The 21,862-nt window shown below is 43.0% G+C and overlaps 1 protein-coding gene across 3 annotated transcripts in view; it reads left to right on the forward strand.

Annotated features, from left to right (window-relative positions):
- Positions 1-21,862, forward strand: part of LOC126416611 (cuticle protein 7-like) — a 139,872-nt gene that overhangs the window by 47,834 nt on the left and 70,176 nt on the right. The window contains exon 4 of one of the 3 annotated variants that reach the window (XM_050084366.1): positions 5,774-6,104. The exons of the other annotated variants lie outside the window; for them this stretch is intronic. Within the exon in view, the coding sequence (XP_049940323.1) occupies positions 5,774-5,997 (224 nt within the window). The 3' untranslated portion in view covers positions 5,998-6,104. Of the gene's footprint in view, positions 1-5,773; positions 6,105-21,862 lie in introns of those variants that run through there. 3 annotated transcript variants of the gene reach the window in all.

Here is a 21,862-nt window from a genome sequence, read left to right on the forward strand (position 1 = left end):
TCGAGCCGGACGGCGCCGTCCGCACCGTGCAGTACTCGGCCGCGCCCGGCGCCGGCTTCAACGCCGTCGTCTCCCGCTCCGGCGGCGCACCACCGCCTCCCGCGCCCGCCAGGGTCGCCGCACCCGCGCCCCTGCCCGGTGGGTACCACTCCGGTGTAGTCGTAGTAGCTGAGATGTAAAGTCGCCTAATGAACGAAATAATATCTTAAAGAATATCAAACCACTGACCTTGAAATCTTCTGGGTTGTTAGAGCGCTTAATATTTTTTCTAAACGATCGAAGTTTCGACCTCTCTGCTGGATTCCCTTTCAGGATCTTGTGCCCATTGAAGATTGAGCACTCAACTGACAATGGCCACGAAAGCCTGCAGACTTACACAATATCAAACCAGATTAAAGAGTTGCTAGAACATAAAAAACATTGCTTGTCAATCTCAATGGAGAGAAATTTTCGTACGTAAAATGGACCTCGGACATACCCCAACAGAGTGTTGTAGGACCATTGCTGTTCAATACATGGTAGTCAGAAACAGTCTGTAAAGCCTACAAAGGTATTTCAGGGTGGGCTGTGCTGAGAAATAATTGATAAGAAAAAAGTTCGATACCACGCGCCGTTTTCAAACTAATTAACATTGAAATTGGCCAATCAGGTCACTCAGCGAGCAAATTCAAGCAATCCGCCAGATTCGGTGTCGTCAAATGTGTTCTCCCTTAGGTTTCCTAAAATCAAACAAGACAGCGATTCAAAAATTGGACATGGGACGGCAGCGAGGCTCCAGGCAAAGGCTCTGCAGTGTCGCATGCTATCATCTGCGCTATGAGAGCGCCTGACATTAATTATATCTGGCGGACCGATTGAATTTGAACTCACAATGGCCATATTGGCCAGATTAAATGCTAATTAACTCGGTGCAAGGTTGCGAGTGTTACTCTAAACAATTATTTCTCTGTGCAACATACCCTGCAACAGCCTTACAGGCTCTCTAGAACGTTTCCGGACACCATGTGTACCTTCAAATCGAATGCCTTCAAACATGTTTAAGACAAGGTAATTCTTCCTTTACTCAGACGAATTGTGTGAATGTCTTCATAAAACTATGAACAGTCTTATTTCATAGCAATATTAACTACAGTGATATGACAGGTTGAATACAACTGAGAATATGTAGATGCTTAAGTCAGTATGTCAGAGAAGAAGAAATAACTTCACAACATTTATTCGCCTGAGAGACATTCCAACAATATTCACAGAATGAACCATTCCAGCACTAAGAAAGATGATAATTAACAGAAAATAGTTTACCTTCTCCCAAACAGGGCATTTAAGAGACACCATAATGTTATTAATGAATCACACGATCAGAATGACACTTCAAGTTATTCTTTTAAACATTTATGGAAAATTAAATGCCATAAACAGAGCGATAGTCAATAGCAAAAGAATTTACAAGTGTCGCAACAAATTTCCGTTGTTCTACATATGAATTAATAGAATGCAGACATCGCTCGGTCCCTTCGTTCAGCTCAGATGACGTGGTATAAAACATGTATACGGTAAAAACTGAAACCATTGAGCCGCAGTGTGACAACAGAAATGAATTATAAATGTCACACCCTTTCAGATCTTAGCTGTGAACAATCCGTTCTTATATTTTGAGTCAGATATCTTCAATTAAAAAAATACTTGTGACATTTTAACAATGAGTATTTAAAACAAAACTAAGAATTAAGAGATTAAACTTTCGGGGAACTTTTAAGGCATGCGTTCTTAAGAAGGAAACACAATATAAAAATGTTTGATTCTTTGCACATGGACTTCATTCCACCAAATTGTAAAAGTGTTTCATTTTGCCAATGTGTTGCTTATCACAAGCAGTTTTAGCAATAATTCAGTGCCGGCCGTTGTGGTCGTGCGGTTCTAGGCGCTTCAGTCTGGAGTCGCGCTATTGCCATGGTCGCAGGTTCGAATCCTGCCTCGGGCATGGATGTGTGTGATGTACTTAAGTTAGTTAGGTTTAAGTAGTTCTAAGTCTAAGGGACTGATGCCCTTAGATGTTAAGTCCCATAGTGCTCAGAGCCATTTTTGAATAATTCAGGTACGTCCTGTTAACTCGGAATGCTGATCCAAATTGAGGACTAAGATAAATAGACAAGTCACTAGTCAAAGCTAGAACCTGAATTAAATTCCTGTAACAAGGGCTAGCTCGAATAAAAGTGGTTTTCGCTAATCACAACCAGTAGCATAATCACAAGTAACAAAAGGTTCTTACCGTTTCCTTTCTACACCGGTCCTTAGCTGTGTGGTAAACACTGGCAGCCAGGCATCCACAAAGGAAAGTAAGTGAAGAGTGTGCACGAAATCAGTAGCAAGCATAAAATTTTTGTTTCGTTTGCATACCTTTCACAGTTATGGATCATTATCGATAACATAGAGAATCGAACCTCAGATCTCAGTGAACAACCCTAGTTACCACGCGGAACAAGAAGAAGAGAATCCTCAGCGGAGAGGACGTGTGCAGCTAAATCTGCGCTGCCTCTGTCGGGATGTTTGCGAAACCTTCGCAGTGATATGAAGTACAGAGATGTTTAATAAGCAGCATACATCTATACTAACGTACGAGCGGCTCAAATCTCGGAATCAAATTCCCTTTTTCAGAATGATTAATCATAATTACTGCTGTTAGTTTCGTCGTCCTAAAAGACTACATCTACATCTACATCTACATCTATACTCCGCGAGCCACCTTACGGTGTGTGGCGGAGGGTACTTATTGTACCACTATCTGATCCCCCCTTCCCTGTTCCATTCACGAATTGTGCGTGGGAAGAACGACTGCTTGTAAGTCTCCGTGTTTGCTCTAATTTCTCGGATCTTTTCGTTGTGATCATTACGCGAGATATATGTGGGCGGTAGTAATATGTTGCCCATCTCTTCCCGGAATGTGCTCTCTCGTAATTTCGATAATAAACCTCTCCGTATTGCGTAACGCCTTTCTTGAAGTGTCCGCCACTGGAGCTTGTTCAGCATCTCCGTAACGCTCTCGCGCTGACTAAATGTCCCCATGACGAATCGCGCTGCTTTTCGCTGGATCATGTCTATCTCTTCTATTAATCTAACCTGGTAAGGGTCCCATACTGATGAGCAATACTCAAGAATCGGACGAACAAGCGTTTTGTAAGCTACTTCTTTCGTCGATGAGTCACATTTTCTTAGAATTCTTCCTATGAATCTCAACCTGGCGCCTGCTTTTCCCACTATTTGTTTTATGTGATCATTCCACTTCAGATCGCTCCGGATAGTAACTCCTAAGTATTTTACGGTCGTTACCGCTTCCAATGATTTACCACCTATGGCATAATCGTACTGGAATGGATTTCTGCCCCTATGTATGCGCATTATATTACATTTATCTACGTTTAGGGAAAGCTGCCAACTGTCGCACCATGCATTAATCCTCTGCAGGTCCTCCTGGAGTACGTACGAGTCTTCTGATGTTGCTACTTTCTTGTAGACAACCGTGTCTTCTGCAAATAGCCTCACGGAGCTACCGATGTTGTCAACTAAGTCATTTATGTATATTGTAAACAATAAAGGTCCTATCACGCTTCCCTGCGGTACTCCCGAAATTACCTCTACATCTGCAGATTTTGAACCGTTAAGAATGACATGTTGTGTTCTTTCTTCTAGGAAATCCTGAATCCAATCACAAACCTGGTCCGATATTCCGTAAGCTCGTATTTTTTTCACTAAACGTAAGTGCGGAACCGTATCAAATGCCTTCCTGAAGTCCAGGAATACGGCATCAATCTGCTCGCCAGTGTCTACGGCACTGTGAATTTCTTGGGCAAATAGGGCGAGCTGAGTTTCACATGATCTCTGTTTGCGGAATCCATGTTGGTTATGATGAAGGAGATTTGTATTATCTAAGTACGTCATAATACGAGAACACAAAACATGTTCCATTATTCTACAACAGATTGACGTAAGCGAAATAGGCCTATAATTATTCGCATCTGATTTATGACCCTTCTTGAAAATGGGAACGACCTGCGCTTTCTTCCAGTCGCTAGGTACTTTACGTTCTTCCAGCGATCTACGATAAATTGCTGATAGAAAGGGGGCAAGTTCTTTAGCATAATCACTGTAGAATCTTAAGGGTATCTCGTCTGGTCCGGATGCTTTTCCGCTACTAAGTGATAGCAGTTGTTTTTCAATTCCGATATCGTTTATTTCAATATTTTCCATTTTGGCGTCCGTGCGACGGCTGAAGTCAGGGACCGTGTTACGATTTTCCGCAGTGAAACAGTTTCGGAACACTGAATTCAGTATTTCTGCCTTTCTTCGGTCGTCCTCTGTTTCGGTGCCATCGTGGTCAACGAGTGACTGAATAGGGGATTTAGATCCGCTTACCGATTTTACATATGACCAAAACTTTTTAGGGTTCTTGTTTAGATTGTTTGCCAATGTTTTATGTTCGAATTCGTTGAATGCTTCTCTCATTGCTCTCTTTACGCTCTTTTTCGCTTCGTTCAGCTTTTCCTTATCAGCTATGATTCGACTACTCTTAAACCTATGATGAAGCTTCAGCGTAAATGCACGGATTTCAATGTTTGTTTCGAACATGAAGAAGTTTTCCTTTCAAATCAATATTCGATTCGAAAAATTAATGTTGATACTAATATCTGTCCGACTAATGCTGCTGTCAAAACAGATTATACGTCTTTTAGTGAGGAAGTTTTCAGATTTCATTTCGGTGAACATAACATTAAGGCATCTTAAGTGGTTTAGGAAATGTATGAGTTGCACAATTTACACGTAGGTCAATCATGCTATATTCTTTAAAATCAGTAAAGGGGCTGTACATAAGATACTGTACGGGAGATAAAGAAAGAAAGGACTCGTCACTGGTAATGTTTCGCCGCTCCTTCTACGGTTTGCAGTGATAATATTTCGCATCTTTGTATTAAATCCATCGTGTTTGTTGTGAATGGCGGCGGCACCTTTGTGTTGCTTTATACCGGAAGACTACAATTAAAACCCAGATGATGACAGAGGTGCTGAGTGGGCTGCGATTATAGTATGGCAGCGAAACTCGGTAGATATTCTAATGTGTTAATGCGGAACCAATTTACGGTGGTAAAAAGTTAATCCCACATCTGGAGGGCATTTGTATATCTGGCGCTAAGAATTCGAGAAAGACGTATAGAAATTTTTGCATATGTAATGGATTAGGAAAGACATGTGATCATAAAATATCAACTAAGTGAGAACGGCATAGCGTTAATTTGATTAATACCGTCGGTTACACAGTTTGTTCACTATGATTACCGGAGATGTCGACGAAATGCTGTACGGCGCTAGAGTTGCAGCTGGTGGCCAAAATTGTAACAAATTTTTTTCAGTTTCGATAGGTTCTGCATTAACGCTTTAGCATGTCTACCAAGTTTTTCTGCCGTACGATGATCACAGCCCACACTGGACATCCGTGTGTAGCTTCCCTTTCATTATAACTACTCGGTATATCTATGTCTTGGTCCATGGCTTCGACTTTACAGCCATCATGACATGTAAAATTTAAAGGAGGCCCGTAATCAGCACTGGTGATGGCTGCAAGGCCAAAACGGGTTGGCAATGGTGATAAAGTAACATGTGGCCAAGACATAGAATTTTATAATCTAATCTGGTGGACAGATCGCCGTCGTGTTAGAGAGGTCAAAACGGCGTCATTCTGCGCCTTTGTCTTACATCTGCCATGCTTGTTGTGTTGTTGCAGGCCGCCTGGTGCCGCTGCCCGCCGCCCTGCCGCGGTTGGCGCCTCTGCCGCCCCCCGCCGCCCCCGCCGTCGTCATCGCCAAGGCTCCCGTAGTGTTCGCCGCCCCCGCAGTAGTCGCTGCCCCCGCCAAGGCCGCCCCGCCACCCCCACCAGCGCTGTACGGCGCGCCACTCAAGAGCTCGCACACCGCCGTCACCACGTCACACGCCAGCTACCAGTACTGAGGAGCACCGTCCCGTCTTGTCTGTAAATACATCGTAGCAGCTGTTCTTTTGTAACATATTGTGCAAACTATTTAAAAACTCAAATAAAAACAACGAATTTCTTTTAATATATGTGTGTTTTTTTGGCAATCTCCTTGCTTTCTAATTAATTGTTGTTGTTGTTGTGGTCTTCAGTGCTGAGACTGGTTTGATGCAGCTCTCCATGCTACTCTATCCTGTGCTAGCTGCTTCATCTCCCAGTACGTATTGCAGCCCACATTCTTCTGAATCTGCTTAGTGTATTCATCTCTTGGTCTCCCTCTACGATTCCTACCCTCCACGCTGTCCTCCAATACTAAACTGGTGATCCCTAGATGCCTCAGAACATGTCCTACCAACCGATCTCTTCTTCTAGTCAAGTTGTGCCACAAGCTCCTCTTCTCCTCAATACTATTCAGTACCTCCTCATTAGTTATGTGTTCTACCCATCTAATCTTCAGCATTCTTCTGTAGCACCACAGTTCGAAAGCTTCTATTCTCTTCTTGTCCAAACTATTTATCGTCCACGCTTCAGTTCCATACATGGCTACACTCCATACAAATACTTTCATGAACGACTTCGTGACACTTAACGACTTCCTGACGTTTAAATCTATACTCGATGTTGACAAATTTCTCTTCTTCAGAAACGCTTTCCTTACCATTGCCAGTCTTCATTTTATATCCTCTCTATTTCGACCATCATCAGTTATTTGGCTCTCCAAATAGCAAAACTCCTTTACTACTTTAAGTGTCTCGTTTCCTAATCTAATTCCCTCAGCATCACCCGACTTAATTCGACTACATTCCATTATCCTCGTTTTGCTTTTGTTGATGTTCATCTTATATCCTCCTTTCAAGACACTGTTCATTCCGTTCAGCTGCTCTTCCAGCTAATGTGGTGTCTCTGACAGCATTACAATGTCATCGGCGAACCTCAAAGTTTTTATTTCTTCTCCATGGAGTTTAATTCCTACTCCGAATTTTTCTTATGTTTCCTTTACTGCTTGCTCAATATACACATTGAATAACATCAGGGACAGGCTACAACACTGTCTCACTCAGTTCCAAACCATTGCCTCCCTTTTATGTCTCTCGACTCTTATAACTGCCATCTGGTTTCTGTACAAATTGTAAATAGCCTTTCGCTACGTGTATTCTACCATTGATACCCTCAGAATTTGAAAGAGAGTATTTTGGTCAACATTGTTGAAAGCTTTCTCTAAGTCTACAAATGCTAGAAAAGTAGGTTTGCCTTTTCTTAATCTATCTTCTAAGACAGGTCGTAGGGTCAGTATTGCCTCGCGTGTTCAAGTATTTCTACGGAATCCAAACTGATCTTCCCCGAGGTCACCTTCTAACAGTTTTTCCATTCGTATATAAAGAATTCGCGTTAGTATTTTGCAGCCGTGACTTATTAAACTGATAGTTCGGTAATTTTCACATCTGTTAACACCTGCTTTCTTTGGGATTTGAATTATTATATTTTTCTTGAAGTCTGAGGATATTTCGCCTGTCTCATACACCTTGCTCACCAGAGGGTAGAGTTTTGTCAGGACTGGCTCTCTCAAGGCTGTCAGTATTTCTAATGGAATGTTGTCTACTCCCGGGGCCTTGTTTCGACTTAGGTCTTTCAGTGCCCTCTCAAACTCTTCACGCAGTATCATGTCTCCCACTTCATCTTCATCTACATCCTCTTCCATTTCCATAATATTGTCCTCAAGTACATCGCCCTTGTATAGACCCTCTATGTACACCTTCCGCCATTCTGCTTTCCATTCTTTGCTTAGAACTGGGTTTCCATCTGAGCTCTTGATATTCATGCAAGTGGTTCTCTTTTCTCCAAAGGTCTCTTTAATTTTCCTGTAGGCAGTATCTATCTTACCCCTAGTGAGATAAGCCTCAACATCCTTACATTTGTCCTCTAGCCATCCCTGCTTAGCCATTTCGCACTTCCTGTCGATCTCATTTTTGAGACGTTTGTGTTCCTTTTTGTCTGCTTCATTTATTGCATTTTTATATTTTCTCCTTTCATCAATTAAATTCAATATTTCTTCTGTTGCCCAAGGATTTCTACTAGCCCCCGTCTTTTTACATACTTGATCCCTTGCTGCCTTCACTATTTCATTCCTCAAAGCTACCCATTCTTCTTCTACTGTATTTCTTTCCCCCATTTGGGATAATTGTTCCTTTATGCTCTCCCTGAAACTCTGTACAAGCTCTGGTACTTTCAGTTTATCCAGGTCTCATCTCCTTAAATTCCCAACTTTTAGCAGTTTCTTCAGTTTTAATCTACAGTTCATAACCAATAGATTGTGGTCAGAGTCCATGTCTGCCCCTGGAAATGTCTCACAATTTAAAACCTGATACCTAAATCTCTGTCTCGTCATTATATAATCTATCGGATACCTTCTACTATCTCCAGGCTTCTTCCATGTATACAACCTTCTTTCATGTTTCTTGAAGCCAGTGTTAGATATGATTAAGTTATGCTCTGTGCAAAATTCTACCAGACGGCTTCCTCCTTCATTTCTTAGCCCCAATCCATATTGATGTACTAAGTTTCCGTCTCTTCCGTTTCCTACTGTTGAATTCCAGTCACCCATGACTATTATATTTTCTTCTCCCTTCACTATGTGAATAATTTCTTTTATTTCATCACACATTTCTTCAATTTCTTCGTCAACTGCAGAGCTAGTTGGCATATAAACTTGTACTACTTGAGCCAGATCGCTGGTCGATCAGAGATTGTCTTGTTATCTTTGGCACGTCCCCGGGCATGAGCATCTTTGCTTTTTCGGCTGGGCTTGCGGGACGGCGAGAGGCAGTCGGTTTGGGGCGGCCGGTGAGACTGGCCGAGTGGTGCCTCGGGCGCAAGCACATGTGTGATGCCTGTTACACTCGGGCTGTTTGCTAATTGTGAAACTCCTGCGGCGGTTACTACTATAACTGCCTGCAAGGCATTTAATATAAACTGTGCCATTCCTCGCAGTGAGAGGAGAGTCTGGAGTTGGTGTTGGCCTAGATGTTTGTACAAATTGAGGTGCCTGTGTGAGAAGCACGGCGTGGGCCTGTTGCTTGCTTCGTCCTTCTGGCAGCCACCGCAAGCAGATGTTCGGCCGGAATGTCTACAGTTTGTGGTGAGCATAGTGTGAACAAGTTCCCGTAGGATGTGCTCCCAGCCTGACTCTTAGCCTGTGTTATTTGTTGGTGCTGACCCCTTGTCTGTAACTGCTTCCGGGTGTTTTGTAAGATTTCACAGCAAAACTGTGTTTTTGTGGCAATCTGTGTTTCTGGCTCAGCCTCCGCTAGAAAGGGGAAAAGAATAAGCACCTGTTTCCTTGGGACACTGCAGTTCAAACAGAAGTGGCGTCATGTTAATTGTATGTAAAGTGTATTTAATGTCTTGCAGTTTTCTGGGGCACACAGCTGTGTTATTGAACTCATTTGAAGTGTTCTGTCGGGTGAATGACTGCTCTCCACTTCAGTGTATTCTTTTGAGTTGTATTGTAAGGTTTTTTGGGTATTTGTCAGTAGGGGTGTATTGATTCAATTTTGTTTTTCTCTTTGTTCTAACTAAGAGTATTGTTTAGTTTAACTGGTTATTGACTATGTGACCCGTGGTCTAGGGGTAGCGTCTTTGATTCATAATCAAAACGTCTCCGGTCCCGGGTTCGATGCCCGCCACTGCCTAAATTTTAATAAATAATCAGCATTGGCGGCCGAAGACTTCCGCCATAAGAAGTCAGCCTCATTCTGCCAACGGCCTTTTCAAAGAGGGCGGAGGAGCGGATAGAGGTTCAGGGCACTCTCTTGTCCTAGGGGTGGGAAATTGCCCCTAAAGGCGGAAGAATCAGTAATGATCAACGACATGAGGAGGCAGAAGGCAACGGAAACCACTGCATTAAAGACACGTAACGTGTATCCACAGGACATATGGCCTGTAATTGAAGAAGTGTCATGATGATCTCTCCATTGGCAAAAGATTCCGGAATAGTCCCCCATTCGGATCTCCGGGAGGGGACTGCCAAGGGGAGGTTACCATGAGAAAAAGATTGAATAATCAACGAAAGGATAACGTTCTACGTTTCGGGGCGTGGAATGCCAGAAGCTTGAACATGGTAGGGAGACTAGAAAATCTGAAAAGGGAAATGCAAAGGCTCAATCTGGATATAGTAGGGGTCAGTGAAGTGAAGTGGAAGGAAGACAAGGATTTCTGGTCAGATGAGTATCGGGTAATATCAACAGCAGCAGAAAATGGTATAACAGGTGTAGGATTCGTTATGAATAGGAAGGTAGGGCAGAGGGTGTGTTACTGTGAACAGTTCAGTGACCGGGTTGTTCTAATCAGAATCGACAGCAGACCAACACCGACAACGATAGTTCAGGTATACATGCCGACGTCCCAAGCTGAAGATGAACAGATAGAGAAAGTGTATGAGGATATTGAAAGGGTAATGCAGTATGTAAAGGGGGACGAAAATCTAATAGTCATGGGCGACTGGAATGCAGTTGTAGGGAAGGAGTAGAAGAAAAGGTTACAGGAGAATATGGGCTTGGGACAAGGAATGAAAGAGGAGAAAGACTAATTGAGTTCTGTAACAAGTTTCAGCTAGTAATAGCGAATACCCTGTTCAAGAATCACAAGAGGAGGAGGTATACTTGGAAAAGGCCTGGAGATACGGGAAGATTTCAATTAGATTACATCATGGTCAGACAGAGATTCCGAAATCAGATACCGGATTGTAAGGCGTACCCAGGAGCAGATATAGACTCAGATCACAATATAGTAGTGATGAAGAGTAGGCTGAAGTTCAAGAGATTAGTCAGGAAGAGTCAATATGCAAAGAAGTGGGATACGGAAGTACTAAGGAATGACGAGATATGTTTGAAGTTCTCTAACGCTGTAGATACAGCAATAAGGAATAGCTCAGTAGGCAGTACAGTTGAAGAGGGATGGACATCTCTAAAAAGAGCTATCACAGAAGTTGGGAACGAAAACATAGGTACAAAAAAGGTTGCTGCGAAGAAACCAGGGGTAACAGAAGAAGTACTTCAGTTGATTGATGAAAGGAGGAAGTATAAACATGTTCCGGGAAAATCAGGAATACAGAAATACAAATCGCTGAGGAATGAAATAAATAGGAAGTGCAAGGAAGCTAAGACGAAATGGCTGCAGGAAAAATGTGAAGACACCGAAAAAGATATGATTGTCGGAAGGACAGACTCAGCATACAGGAAAGTCAAAACAACCTTTGGTGACAGTAAAAGCAACGGTGGTAACATTAAGAGTGCAACGGCAATTCCACTGTTAAATGCAGAGGAGAGAGCAGATAGGTGGAAAGAATACATTGAAAGCCTCTATGTGGGTGAAGATTTGTCTGATATGATAGAAGAAGAAACAGGAGTCGATTTAGAAGAGATAGGGGATCCAGTATTAGAATCGGAATTTAAAAGAGCTTTGGAGGACTTGCGGCCAAATAAGGCAGAAGGGATAGATAACATTCCATCAGAATTTCTAATATCATTGGGGGAAGTGGCAACAAAACGCCTATTCACGTTGGTGTGTGTGTAGAATATATGAGTCTGGCGACATACCATCTGACTTTCGGAAAAGCATCATCCACACAATTCCGAAGACGGCAAGAGCTGACAAGTGCGAGAATTATCGCACAATCAGCTTAACAGCTCATGCATCGAAGTTGCTTACAAGAATAATATACAGAAGAATAGAAAAGAAAATTGAGAATGCGCTAGGTGAAGAGAGGGACGAGAGAGGCAATTCTGACGTTACGGCTAATAATGGAAGCAAGGCTAAAGAAAAATCAAGACACTTTCATAGGATTTGTCGACCTGGAAATAGCGTTCGACAATATAAAATGGTGCAAGCTGTTCGTGATTCTCAAAAAAGTAGGGGTAAGCTATAGGGAGAGACGGGTAATATACAATATGTACAACAGCCAAGAGGGAATAATAAGAGTGGACAATCAAGAACGAAGTGCTTGTATTAAGAAGAGTGTAAGACAAGGCTGTAGCCTTCCCCCCTTACTCTTCAATCTGTACATCGAGGAAGCAATGATGGAAATGAAAGAAAGGTTCAGGAGTGGAATTAAAATACAAGGTGAAAGGATATCAATGATACGATTCGCTGATGACATTGGTATCCTGAGTGAAAGTGAAGAAGAATTAAATGATCTACTGAACGCAATGAACAATCTAATGAGTACACAGTACGGTTTGAGAGTAAATCGGAGAAAGACGAAGGTAATGAGAAGTAGTAGAAATGAGAACAGCGAGAAACTTAACATCAGGATTGATGGTCACGAAGTCAGTGAAGTTAAGGAATTCCGCTACCTAGGCAGTAAAATAACCAATGACCGACGGAGCACGGAGGACATCAAAAGCAGACTCGCTATGGCAAAGAAGGCATTTCTGGCCAAGATAAGGCTACTAATATCAAATACCGGCCTTAATTTCAAGAAGAAGTTTCTGAGGATGTACGTCTGGAGTACAGCATTGTATGGTAGTGAAACATGGACTGTGGGAAAACCGGAACAGAAGAGAATCGAAGCATTTGAGATGTGGTGCTATAGACGAATGTTGAAAATTAGGTGGACTGATAAAGTAAGGAATGAGGAGGTTCTACGCAGAATCGGAGAGGAAAGGAATACGTGGGAAACACTGATAAGGAGAAGGGACAGGATGATAGGACATCTGCTAAGACATGAGGGAATGACTTCCATGGTACTAGAGGGAGCTGTAGAGGGCAAAAACTGTAGAGGAAGACAGAGATTGGAATACGTCAAGCAAATAATTCAGGACGTAGGTTGCAATTGCTACTCTGAGATAAAGAGGTTAGCACAGGAAAGGAATTCATGCGGGCCGCATCAAACCAGTCAGTAGACTAAGGACCAAAAAAAAATTGGCTTAACTCGCGCTTCACGCACTAAATCAGCTGATATTGAAATTGTTTTTCTTTTTTTTTTAATTCCTGTTTAATGTTAGACAGATTCAAATATAACTTCATTTATGTTATTTGAAATAAATATGTTGGATTGACCTTAATGAAATACGTGCAATCGAAGTAAGGGACCCAGTTCTTCATTAGTGCTTAACAGTGGCGCGTGGTTCGGGTTGTGAGCCCCGTTCTCGGACCACTACTCTAGTAGGCGTGGGCTTCGTGTCTATCTTGGCCACAATAATGCGTTCACTATGCTGTTTGTAGTAACTTACCCACACTCCTATTTTTTTATTCATTATTAAACCTACTCCTGCACCACCCCTATTTGATTTTGTATTTGTAACCCTGTATTCACCTGACCAAAAGTCTTGTTCCTCCTGCCACCGAACTTCGCTAATTCCCAGTAAATCTAACTTTAACCTATTCATTTCCCTTTTTAAATTTTCTCACCTACCTGCCCGATCAAGGGACCTGACATTCCACGCTCCGATCCATAGAACGCCAATTTTCTTTCTCATGATAACGACGTCCACTTGAGTAGTCCCCGCCGGGAGATCCGAATGGGGGACTATTTTACCTCCGGAATATTTTACCCAAGAGGACGCCATCATCATTTAACCATACAGTAAAGCTGCATGCCCTCGGGAAAATTTACGGCTGTAATTTCGCCTTGCTTTCAGCCGTTCGCAGTTTCAGCACAGCAAGGCCGTTTTGGTTAGTGTTACAAGGCCAGATCAATCAATCATCCAGACTGTTGCCCTTGCAACTACTGAAAAGGCGGCTGCCCCTCTTTAGGAACCACACAGGATCCACAAGCGTAAATATTAATCGTTGTTATTGTTATCATCACCATCTCACTTAAGGGGAGACGGTGGCAGAAATAATGAAAAATTTACAAATTATTATTATTTGCTTATTTGATAGTAAATATAATTGAGATTATTATCCCAAATTTTTTCCTTGAAATTCGAACTACAAATGGCATAAAAAAATTAAAACCCTAAGCAGTGTAATGCGGCAAGCCCGCTTTTCAATGTACCAAATGGAGGAAAAATTTTATTGCAGAATTTGGCCTGTGAACCGAGGAAATATAGCTTTACAAGGCTGTGATTGTTTGTATACATAACAGCAGTGTTGTAAAGAAGGCTGTGGAGTGATTTTCTGGTTCAATCAGTGTGGTATAGAAGGTTGTGGAGTGTTGTAAACAAGTTTTGTTCTGTTGTGTGGAATTCGAGTAATGCTTGATTTATTGTGCCATTCTTCGTGCAAGGTTGAATCTGTTCATCCATTCTTACAGTGCCTAGGCCTGGTGAAGTATTTGAAAAATATAGTAAGTCCCGTATTTCCAATATAAAGCGAAAAACTGACATTGAGGTTAGGGTCGGGCCTGCAGATGCAAACATTAGCTTGTCTCAAAGTGCATCTAAAGTAAAAATTGGGACAGGGATTGTATCAGAAGAAACAAATCATGACAGAAATACAGGTTGTAGAAAAGCCTGCAAGTGCTCTGTTTGTGGAGGAAATGTGGATTTGGTTGATGATGGAAAGATAGAATGTTTGGTATGCACATTGCACATTTTGTGTCAAAACTGTGATGCTGACAGACCATTCAAGACATCAAAGGTCAGTAATAGAATCTATAAAGGCAATATGAGATTTGCTTATGGACTAAGATGTATAGGGATTGGAAGAGATTTTGGAACCGTTTGTGTGGTATTATGAACATGCCTGGTCCTCCCCTAACATTTTCTGCAATGAATACTGCTCTCCGCAATGCAGTTGCAGAAGTAAGTGAAGAGAGCATGAAAATGGCAGTCTTGGGGGCAATTCAAGAAAATTGTGAAGCAACTAATAGCAACGACATAGCAGTTTCCTGTGACAGTTCCCAGATGAAGAGGGGGCATACTTCACTGCATGGAGTTTCAACAATCATTAGTGTTGACACTGGAAAAGTATTAGACTTAGAGGTGATGTCTAAATATGGTTCTGCGTGTTCCTTGCACAAGAAATATATTGATGCAGCTAAAGAAACAGAGTGGCAAGAAGCCCATAAAGCTGTTTGTAGCAGAAATTATGCAGGCTCCAGTAATGGGATGGAAGCTGCAGGTATGTAATTCATTTTCCATAGATCTGTGCAAAAGTATGGAGTAAGATACGTACAGTATTTCGGAGATGTAGACTCTAGAGCTTTCAAGAATGTAGTTGAAAGTCAGCCCTATGGAAAAGATTACAATATTGAGGAACTGGAGTGCTTAGGCCATATTCAGAAGAGGATGGGTGGATGACTCCAAAGACTTGTTGCAGACAATAAAGGCAAGCTACTAGAGTTTTAAAATTTTCCCGGCGAATTGAATGTTTAAACAAATTTCGGGCTTGCAGCCGGTCGTCGTTCAATACTTCACACGATATTTCAACTGGGCACCTGCCAGTCATCTTCAGGTGAGCCGTCACAGACTGGAAAAAACGTCTTTTTTTCCTTTATTGTTTTCTTTGCACCTTTTACATAGGTGGGCTGGCAGCGGATAAGTCTACTCAGCTCTTCAGCCACAAGCATTTCAATAAAAAAGACAATGAAGAGAAAAAGGTAACAGATTGGTGGCTAAAAACAGTAGAGACAAAAATTAAAAAACACAATGCCGTTCACACTCGACGAAAAAAACACGAAAAACTGTTGGCACTACGCACAAACACTGATGACAGAGACAGTACAGGTGAACGAAGGAGCATGATGGCGAAAAACACTAAACACAAACACGATGGCACACACTGAGAAACTGATGGCGATGATCTCCGGCGCGCAAATGTCCACTTAGTGTTTGCGAGTCCGGGGACCTGCCAAGAGGGGAAGAAGGTGGTGGGCGAGGGAGAGGGGAGAGCAAAGATGCCAAGGGCAGAGGAGATGGGGGGGAGGAATGAAGGTATGGGGGTAGGGGAAGCCCAGGGGAAGAGGGGGGAGAGAGGGAGGAGGGAGAAAAGGGGGAGAGAAGGGAGAGAGGGTGGCCATAGGAACAAACACAGGAAGAGAGAGGAAGTATCAAAGTTGGGTATATGGACGGTAGGAGGGCATCATCATGGAGGGGGAACTGGCGGAAGCCACTTTGGGAGAGGGTATGGAGAATGGAGAGATGAAGAGCAGGTGGGAAGTGGAAATACAGGTGCGGCAGCAGACGGGGGCGGGAGAGGATGGGAGAGACAAGTGGGTTAGGCAGATCTAGTTTATGGGAGGTGTATAGGATCCGTATCTGTTCGAGGAAGAGGAGGAGGTGGGGGAACGGAATAAGATCGTACAGGATCTGCATGGGGAGAGGAGACGGATGCGATAGGCGAGGCGAAGAGCATGGCGTTCTAGGGTCTGAAGGGATTTGTAAATTGTAGGGGGATCAGAGATCCAGGCAGCATGGGCATAGCAAAGGATAGGGCAGATGAGGGATTTATAGGTATGGAGGATGGTGGAGGGATGCAGACCCCGTCTACGGCCAGAAAGGAGCTTGAGGAGATGGAGTCGGGAGCGTGCCTTGGCTTGGATTGTCCGGAGATGGGGGTGCAAAAACGTCCTCCGTTCCGCAATATATAGCGTACTGTAACTACTCTGCGCATGCGTTGAAAACTTGATAGATGAACCACACTGCCCGCCGGCAGCGCCCTCGCTGGTGGAATAGCGGAACTCAATCGCCATCTGCGATGCTGTTTGCCAAGGGCATCGACGCATTCTGTCGTCTTCGATTTGAGCAAATCGTGAAGATGATGGGATTCCATGCACTGTCCAGCTGGTAGCCGCTGTCACGGTTTAACAGATTTTCTGCCAGTCATATTTATACGGATTCTTTAATAATGGAGTCCCAGAAAGACGTTTCTGTGGACAAAATCATTGTTTTCTCATACTCCATTGAATGTCCATTAGAAATACAATGTTCAGCAATAGCGGACGTGCTTGGCTGCAAAAGGCGGGTGCAACGTTGATGTTCAGTGTAGCGTTCTTTCACGGTGCGTGCGGTTTGACCTATGTAAGTCATACCCCATTGGCACGGTATCTTGTAAATTCCGGCCTTTCGTAGTAACAGATTGTTCTTAACTGATCCCACAAGGTCCGCAATCTTTGATGGTGGGCGGAAAACCACTTTTACCACAAATTTTCGGAGGATTCTTGCTATTTTAAACGAAATGTTGCCAACGAAAGGAAGAAAAACTGAAGATTGTTCCGGCATGTTCTCCTCTTTATTCACTTCCTGCTTCTTAGTTTTAGCTGTTAGTGCCCTGTTAATCTGCTGGATGGAATACACATTTTCGCTGAATACTGTCTTTAGCTGGGCGAGTTCTTGAGGTAAGCTATCTAGATCTGAGACAGTATGAGCTCTATGAACAAGTGTTTTAAGCAAACTCATGGTTTGCGATGGGTGATGGCAACTCGATGTTTGCAGGTACAAATCAGTATGAGTGGGTTTCCAGTAAACTGAATGCCCTAGAGAACCATCATTCTTCCTTCGAACCAGGACATCCAATAAAGGCAAACAACCATCTTTCTCTATGTCCATGGTGAACCGGATGTTGCTATGAATGGAGTTCAGGTGATGTAGAAACTCCATTAATTTATCTTCTCCATGAGGCCACACTATGAAAGTGTCATCCACATACCGCCAAAAACTGTTGGTTTCAGGGCAGCTCATTCAAGCGCTCTCTCTTCAAAATCTTCCATAAAAAGGTTGGCAACCAAAGGAGACAGGTGGCTACTCATGGTGACATCGTCAGTCTGTTCAAAATATTCTTGGTTAAACATAAAATAAGTTGAGGAAAGAGCGTGCCTGAACAGTGATATCAACAGGAAACATGTTACCAATCAGTGTCAAAGAATCTCCAAGAGGAACTTTTGTAAAAAGTGAGACCACATCAAGGTCTACATTGCTAAGACGAAGAGCCCCCAGTCTATTGATAAAATCAGATGAGTTTCGCGTGTGATGTGAGCACTTACCAACGAAAGGTCTCAGTAAGGAATCGAGAGGTGTTTAGCTAAATCATATGTAGGAGCTCCAATGTTGCCCACTATTGGACGCAGGGGAAGACCCTCTTTATGAATCTTTGGAAGGCCATACAGTCTTGGAGGTACACAACCAAGTGGTCTTAACCTCTTGATAGTCTCCTGCGATAAGGAGGAGGAATTTAATGGTGCTGAAGTTTTCCGTTGCTCACGTCCTGTAGGATCGTAATCAATTCTCCTATAGGTAGAGTCACTTAGCATACCATACATCTTATCTTTATACACACCACGAGGTAACAAAACAGTTGCATTACCTTTGTCAGCTTTCAATACCACTACGTCAGATTTCGTAACGCAGCCCGTTCTGCAGAGGTTAAATTACTGCGTTGAGTAGGAGCCTTCAACAGAGCACGGCAAGTTTCCCTTGTTATTTCGTCTGCAGCATCCAAAGAAAGACGTCGTACAGCTTCTTCAGCACCACTCAGAATACTTATTAATGGCCGTGCTGTAGGTGTAGGTGCAAAATTGAGTCCCTTGGTTAATACAGACAGCGTCGCGTCGTCCAAATTCTTCTCCGTGAGATTGACAACGGAACGTCGTACCATTATCCCTTCTGGCGACGGCTTCTGTGCCAACAGGCGTTCAAATTTTGATGTCTGCCGACAATTAGCATCCTTGTGGATCCACTAGACCTTGGCCAAAGTCACTCCATCAACCCAGTCCCATGATACAGGAGAAAGATACCATGCAACCTTCAGATGTAACTGGTAAAGTTCTGCTGAAATAGCATCTAACCTTCGTCTTGTATAGCAAATCCTCTCTTTGACAATAACATGACTAGCCTCAATGCCATGGTCTCAACATCTCAATAAAAAGGTTAAAGAACTTTAAAGCTTTGCTCTTTTACCACGTAGCTTCTCGAAACTTCGGATATGTGAGTCCCTCTCTTCCCCGTAAAGGCGTCTGATGTGAGTTTTAAAATTTTCCCGGCGAATTGACTGTTCAAACAAATTTCGGGCTTGCAGCCGGTCGTCGTTCAACACTTCACACGATATTTCAACTGGGCACCTGCCAGTCATCTTCAGGTGAGCCGTCGCAGACTGGCGAAAACGTCCTCCGTTCCGAATTATAAGGCGTACTTTCTTGGACTCCATTATTAAAGAATCCGTAGAAATACGACTGGCGGAAAATCTGTTAAACCGTGACAGCGGCTACCAGCTGGACAGTGCATAGAATCCCATCATCTCCACGATTTGCTCAAATCGAAGACGACAGAGTGCGTCGACGGCCGTGGCAAACAGCAACGCAGAGGGCGACTGAGTTCCGCTATTCCACCAGTTAGGGCGCTGCCGGCGGGCAGTGTTGTTCATCTATCAAGTTTTCGATGCATGCGCAGAATGGTTACAGTACGCTATATATTGCGGAACGGAGGACGTTTTCGCCAGTCTGCGACGGCTCACCTGAAGATGACTGGCAGGTGCCCAGTTGAAATATCGTGCGAAGTGTTGAACGACGACCGGCTGCAAGCCCGAAATTTGTTTGAACAAGCTACTAGAGGATGGGAAGCCACTGGGAGGTAAAAACAGACTAACAAAGAAGAGAATTGACAGCCTACAAGTCTGTAATGGTGCTGCAATTAGAAGTAACCTCACAAGCTTGGACAGTATGAGGAAAGCAGTATGGGTCATTTGGTTTCATTACTTGTCGACAGACACTACACCTCAACATGGCCTCTGTTCTAATGAATGGTGCAAATTTTTGAAAAATAAGGAAAGGGGGGAAGCTTATACCCATAAAAATAACCTTCCTTATGAGGTTTCAATGGACTGGGTGTTGTCCTCATCATTATTTCATTATCATCCACAAACAAGTCACCCAGTGTTGCGTCAAATGAAAGGACTTGCAAGTCGGCGGCCGAACTTCCCCATGTGGGGACTCTCGGCTACCCGTGGCATACAATCAGTTCATTTCATTGGCCTGAACAATGATGGTTGTCGTTCGAATCTGTGTCTGTAAATCACAAATTATTATTACAGTCGGCAAGTCTCTTTAAATTAAATATCTGATCAAATCTACGCTACTTATGAGTATAGTTAAAGTCTGGATTACTTTATCAATGCTCAGGATGATGTTTAACATGTTTGTCCCTCTTTCCAGGTATATTCTACAGGGAAATTCGGCCAAAAACTTGGACGGGGCCTTAGAACTTCAACATTATTCATTGTTACAAATATTATCAATCAGGAGCCGCATGCCACATGAAAGTTGGAATTTCCTTCACATACACTAAATTTGAGGTCTTTGGATACTAGTATAAGTAAATTGCTTGAAACAAGATTTCTAAGAGTAGAGATATTCTCGCGAATACAGCATTTAAAGAAATATAAATTTTGTCCTCTATCAGTGAATACACTGCTGTTCAACATATTTTGTGGAACAAATAACTAAATTCTATGGAGTTTGTTAGATTATAATAGTCTTTACAAGTGTCACGCACTTTTGTTTGTCTTGTATCGTTAGAACACTTTGGCTTGAATAGTTTGGACGTTTAGAACGCCAAGTGTCGATGTATGATGTTAACGTTGAAATGAGGTGAAATGGACCCGAGGTAGGAACGAAGTGTCGGTCGTCGATGGCTGGACCCATTGCAGAGAGGTAGAGATCCAGGCAAACATATTGATGAAGTGGTAGGTGGTCATGGGCCTCAGGACAGGTGATTTCATTTCAAGAAGATGTCCGGCAGATTCTCAAATATGGGTAACATTGAAATGTTGTACGTTTGTATCAGTAACACATAAGACTTACATTCTGAAATCAAAGTGTTGTTAACAAATACATAAAATTCACATAAGGGCATAAACAAGTTGTTAGCTATTTGAATATGTTAAACAGATCCATGATTTTTTTCAGTGTTACTAGTCTCTCCATTGTCCATTGAACTGTGCATTTTGTATATTGATGCATTTATTGTCCATTATTCACCACCTGTAGCTTTAATTCACAAGTATGATTAATAAATGTCAGTGCTCAACACATGAACTGGTCGAATGTTTCTGTAGCGTTAAATTTAAAATTTGGCACTGCACAGTTCATGTCACTAACCGTCATGCGCCTGTAGTGGCAGGCACAGAAGTAGAGTCAAAATGGTTCAAAAGGCTGTGAGCACTATGGGACTTAACATCTGAGGTCATCAGTCCCCTAGAACGTAGAACTGCTTAAACCTAACTAACCTAAGGTCATCACACGCATCCATGCGCTAGGCAGGATTAGAGCCTGAAACCGTGGCGGTCGTGCGGTTCCAGACTAAAGCACCTAGAACCGCTCGGCCACACCGCTTGGAAGAGTCCTCAAGGTCACGGCCGCAGTCTGCCACCAACAGGGGCTGCAGGCTGTGACTCATCCGCTTCTCGGCTTTGTTGTCATGTAAGTACTGCTAGCGGTGCGGTAGAGCAGCTGAAAGCTCAGTGTTACCGTGCTATATCGAGTGTTCACTCCTGATCTTAGTCTATTACTGTCTTTAGAAAGGTGCTTCGACATGTGTTCGGTAGTGAACAACAATGCAGGAGCAACGACCTACTTGTACTCCTGTGGTCGGTGTGCACAAAGGGCAGAAAGACATTCGTATACAATCGAAAATTATCATATCAAATGTACTCTAGGTTTTTACTGATCTGGCCGACAATGAAGAAGCGAGGGATAACTTAAATTTTGCGCAAATTCATGAACTTACTGCTAAAGCATGTGGTGTCTTCAAGTCAACTGTAGGCGGTATTAGCAAGTCTGTGTCATTGGCAGAATCTCCGAACATGAACGTTTCGATTCTCCAACAAAGGGATACGAACGTGTGCGGAAATCAACCGACTTTAACAATTTTAATGTCCGCCCCCAGTAGCTGAGTGGTGAGCGCAACAGAA

The sequence above is a fragment of the Schistocerca serialis genome, chromosome 8, assembly GCF_023864345.2.
Source record: "Schistocerca serialis cubense isolate TAMUIC-IGC-003099 chromosome 8, iqSchSeri2.2, whole genome shotgun sequence".
Lineage (NCBI taxonomy): Eukaryota > Metazoa > Arthropoda > Insecta > Orthoptera > Acrididae > Schistocerca > Schistocerca serialis.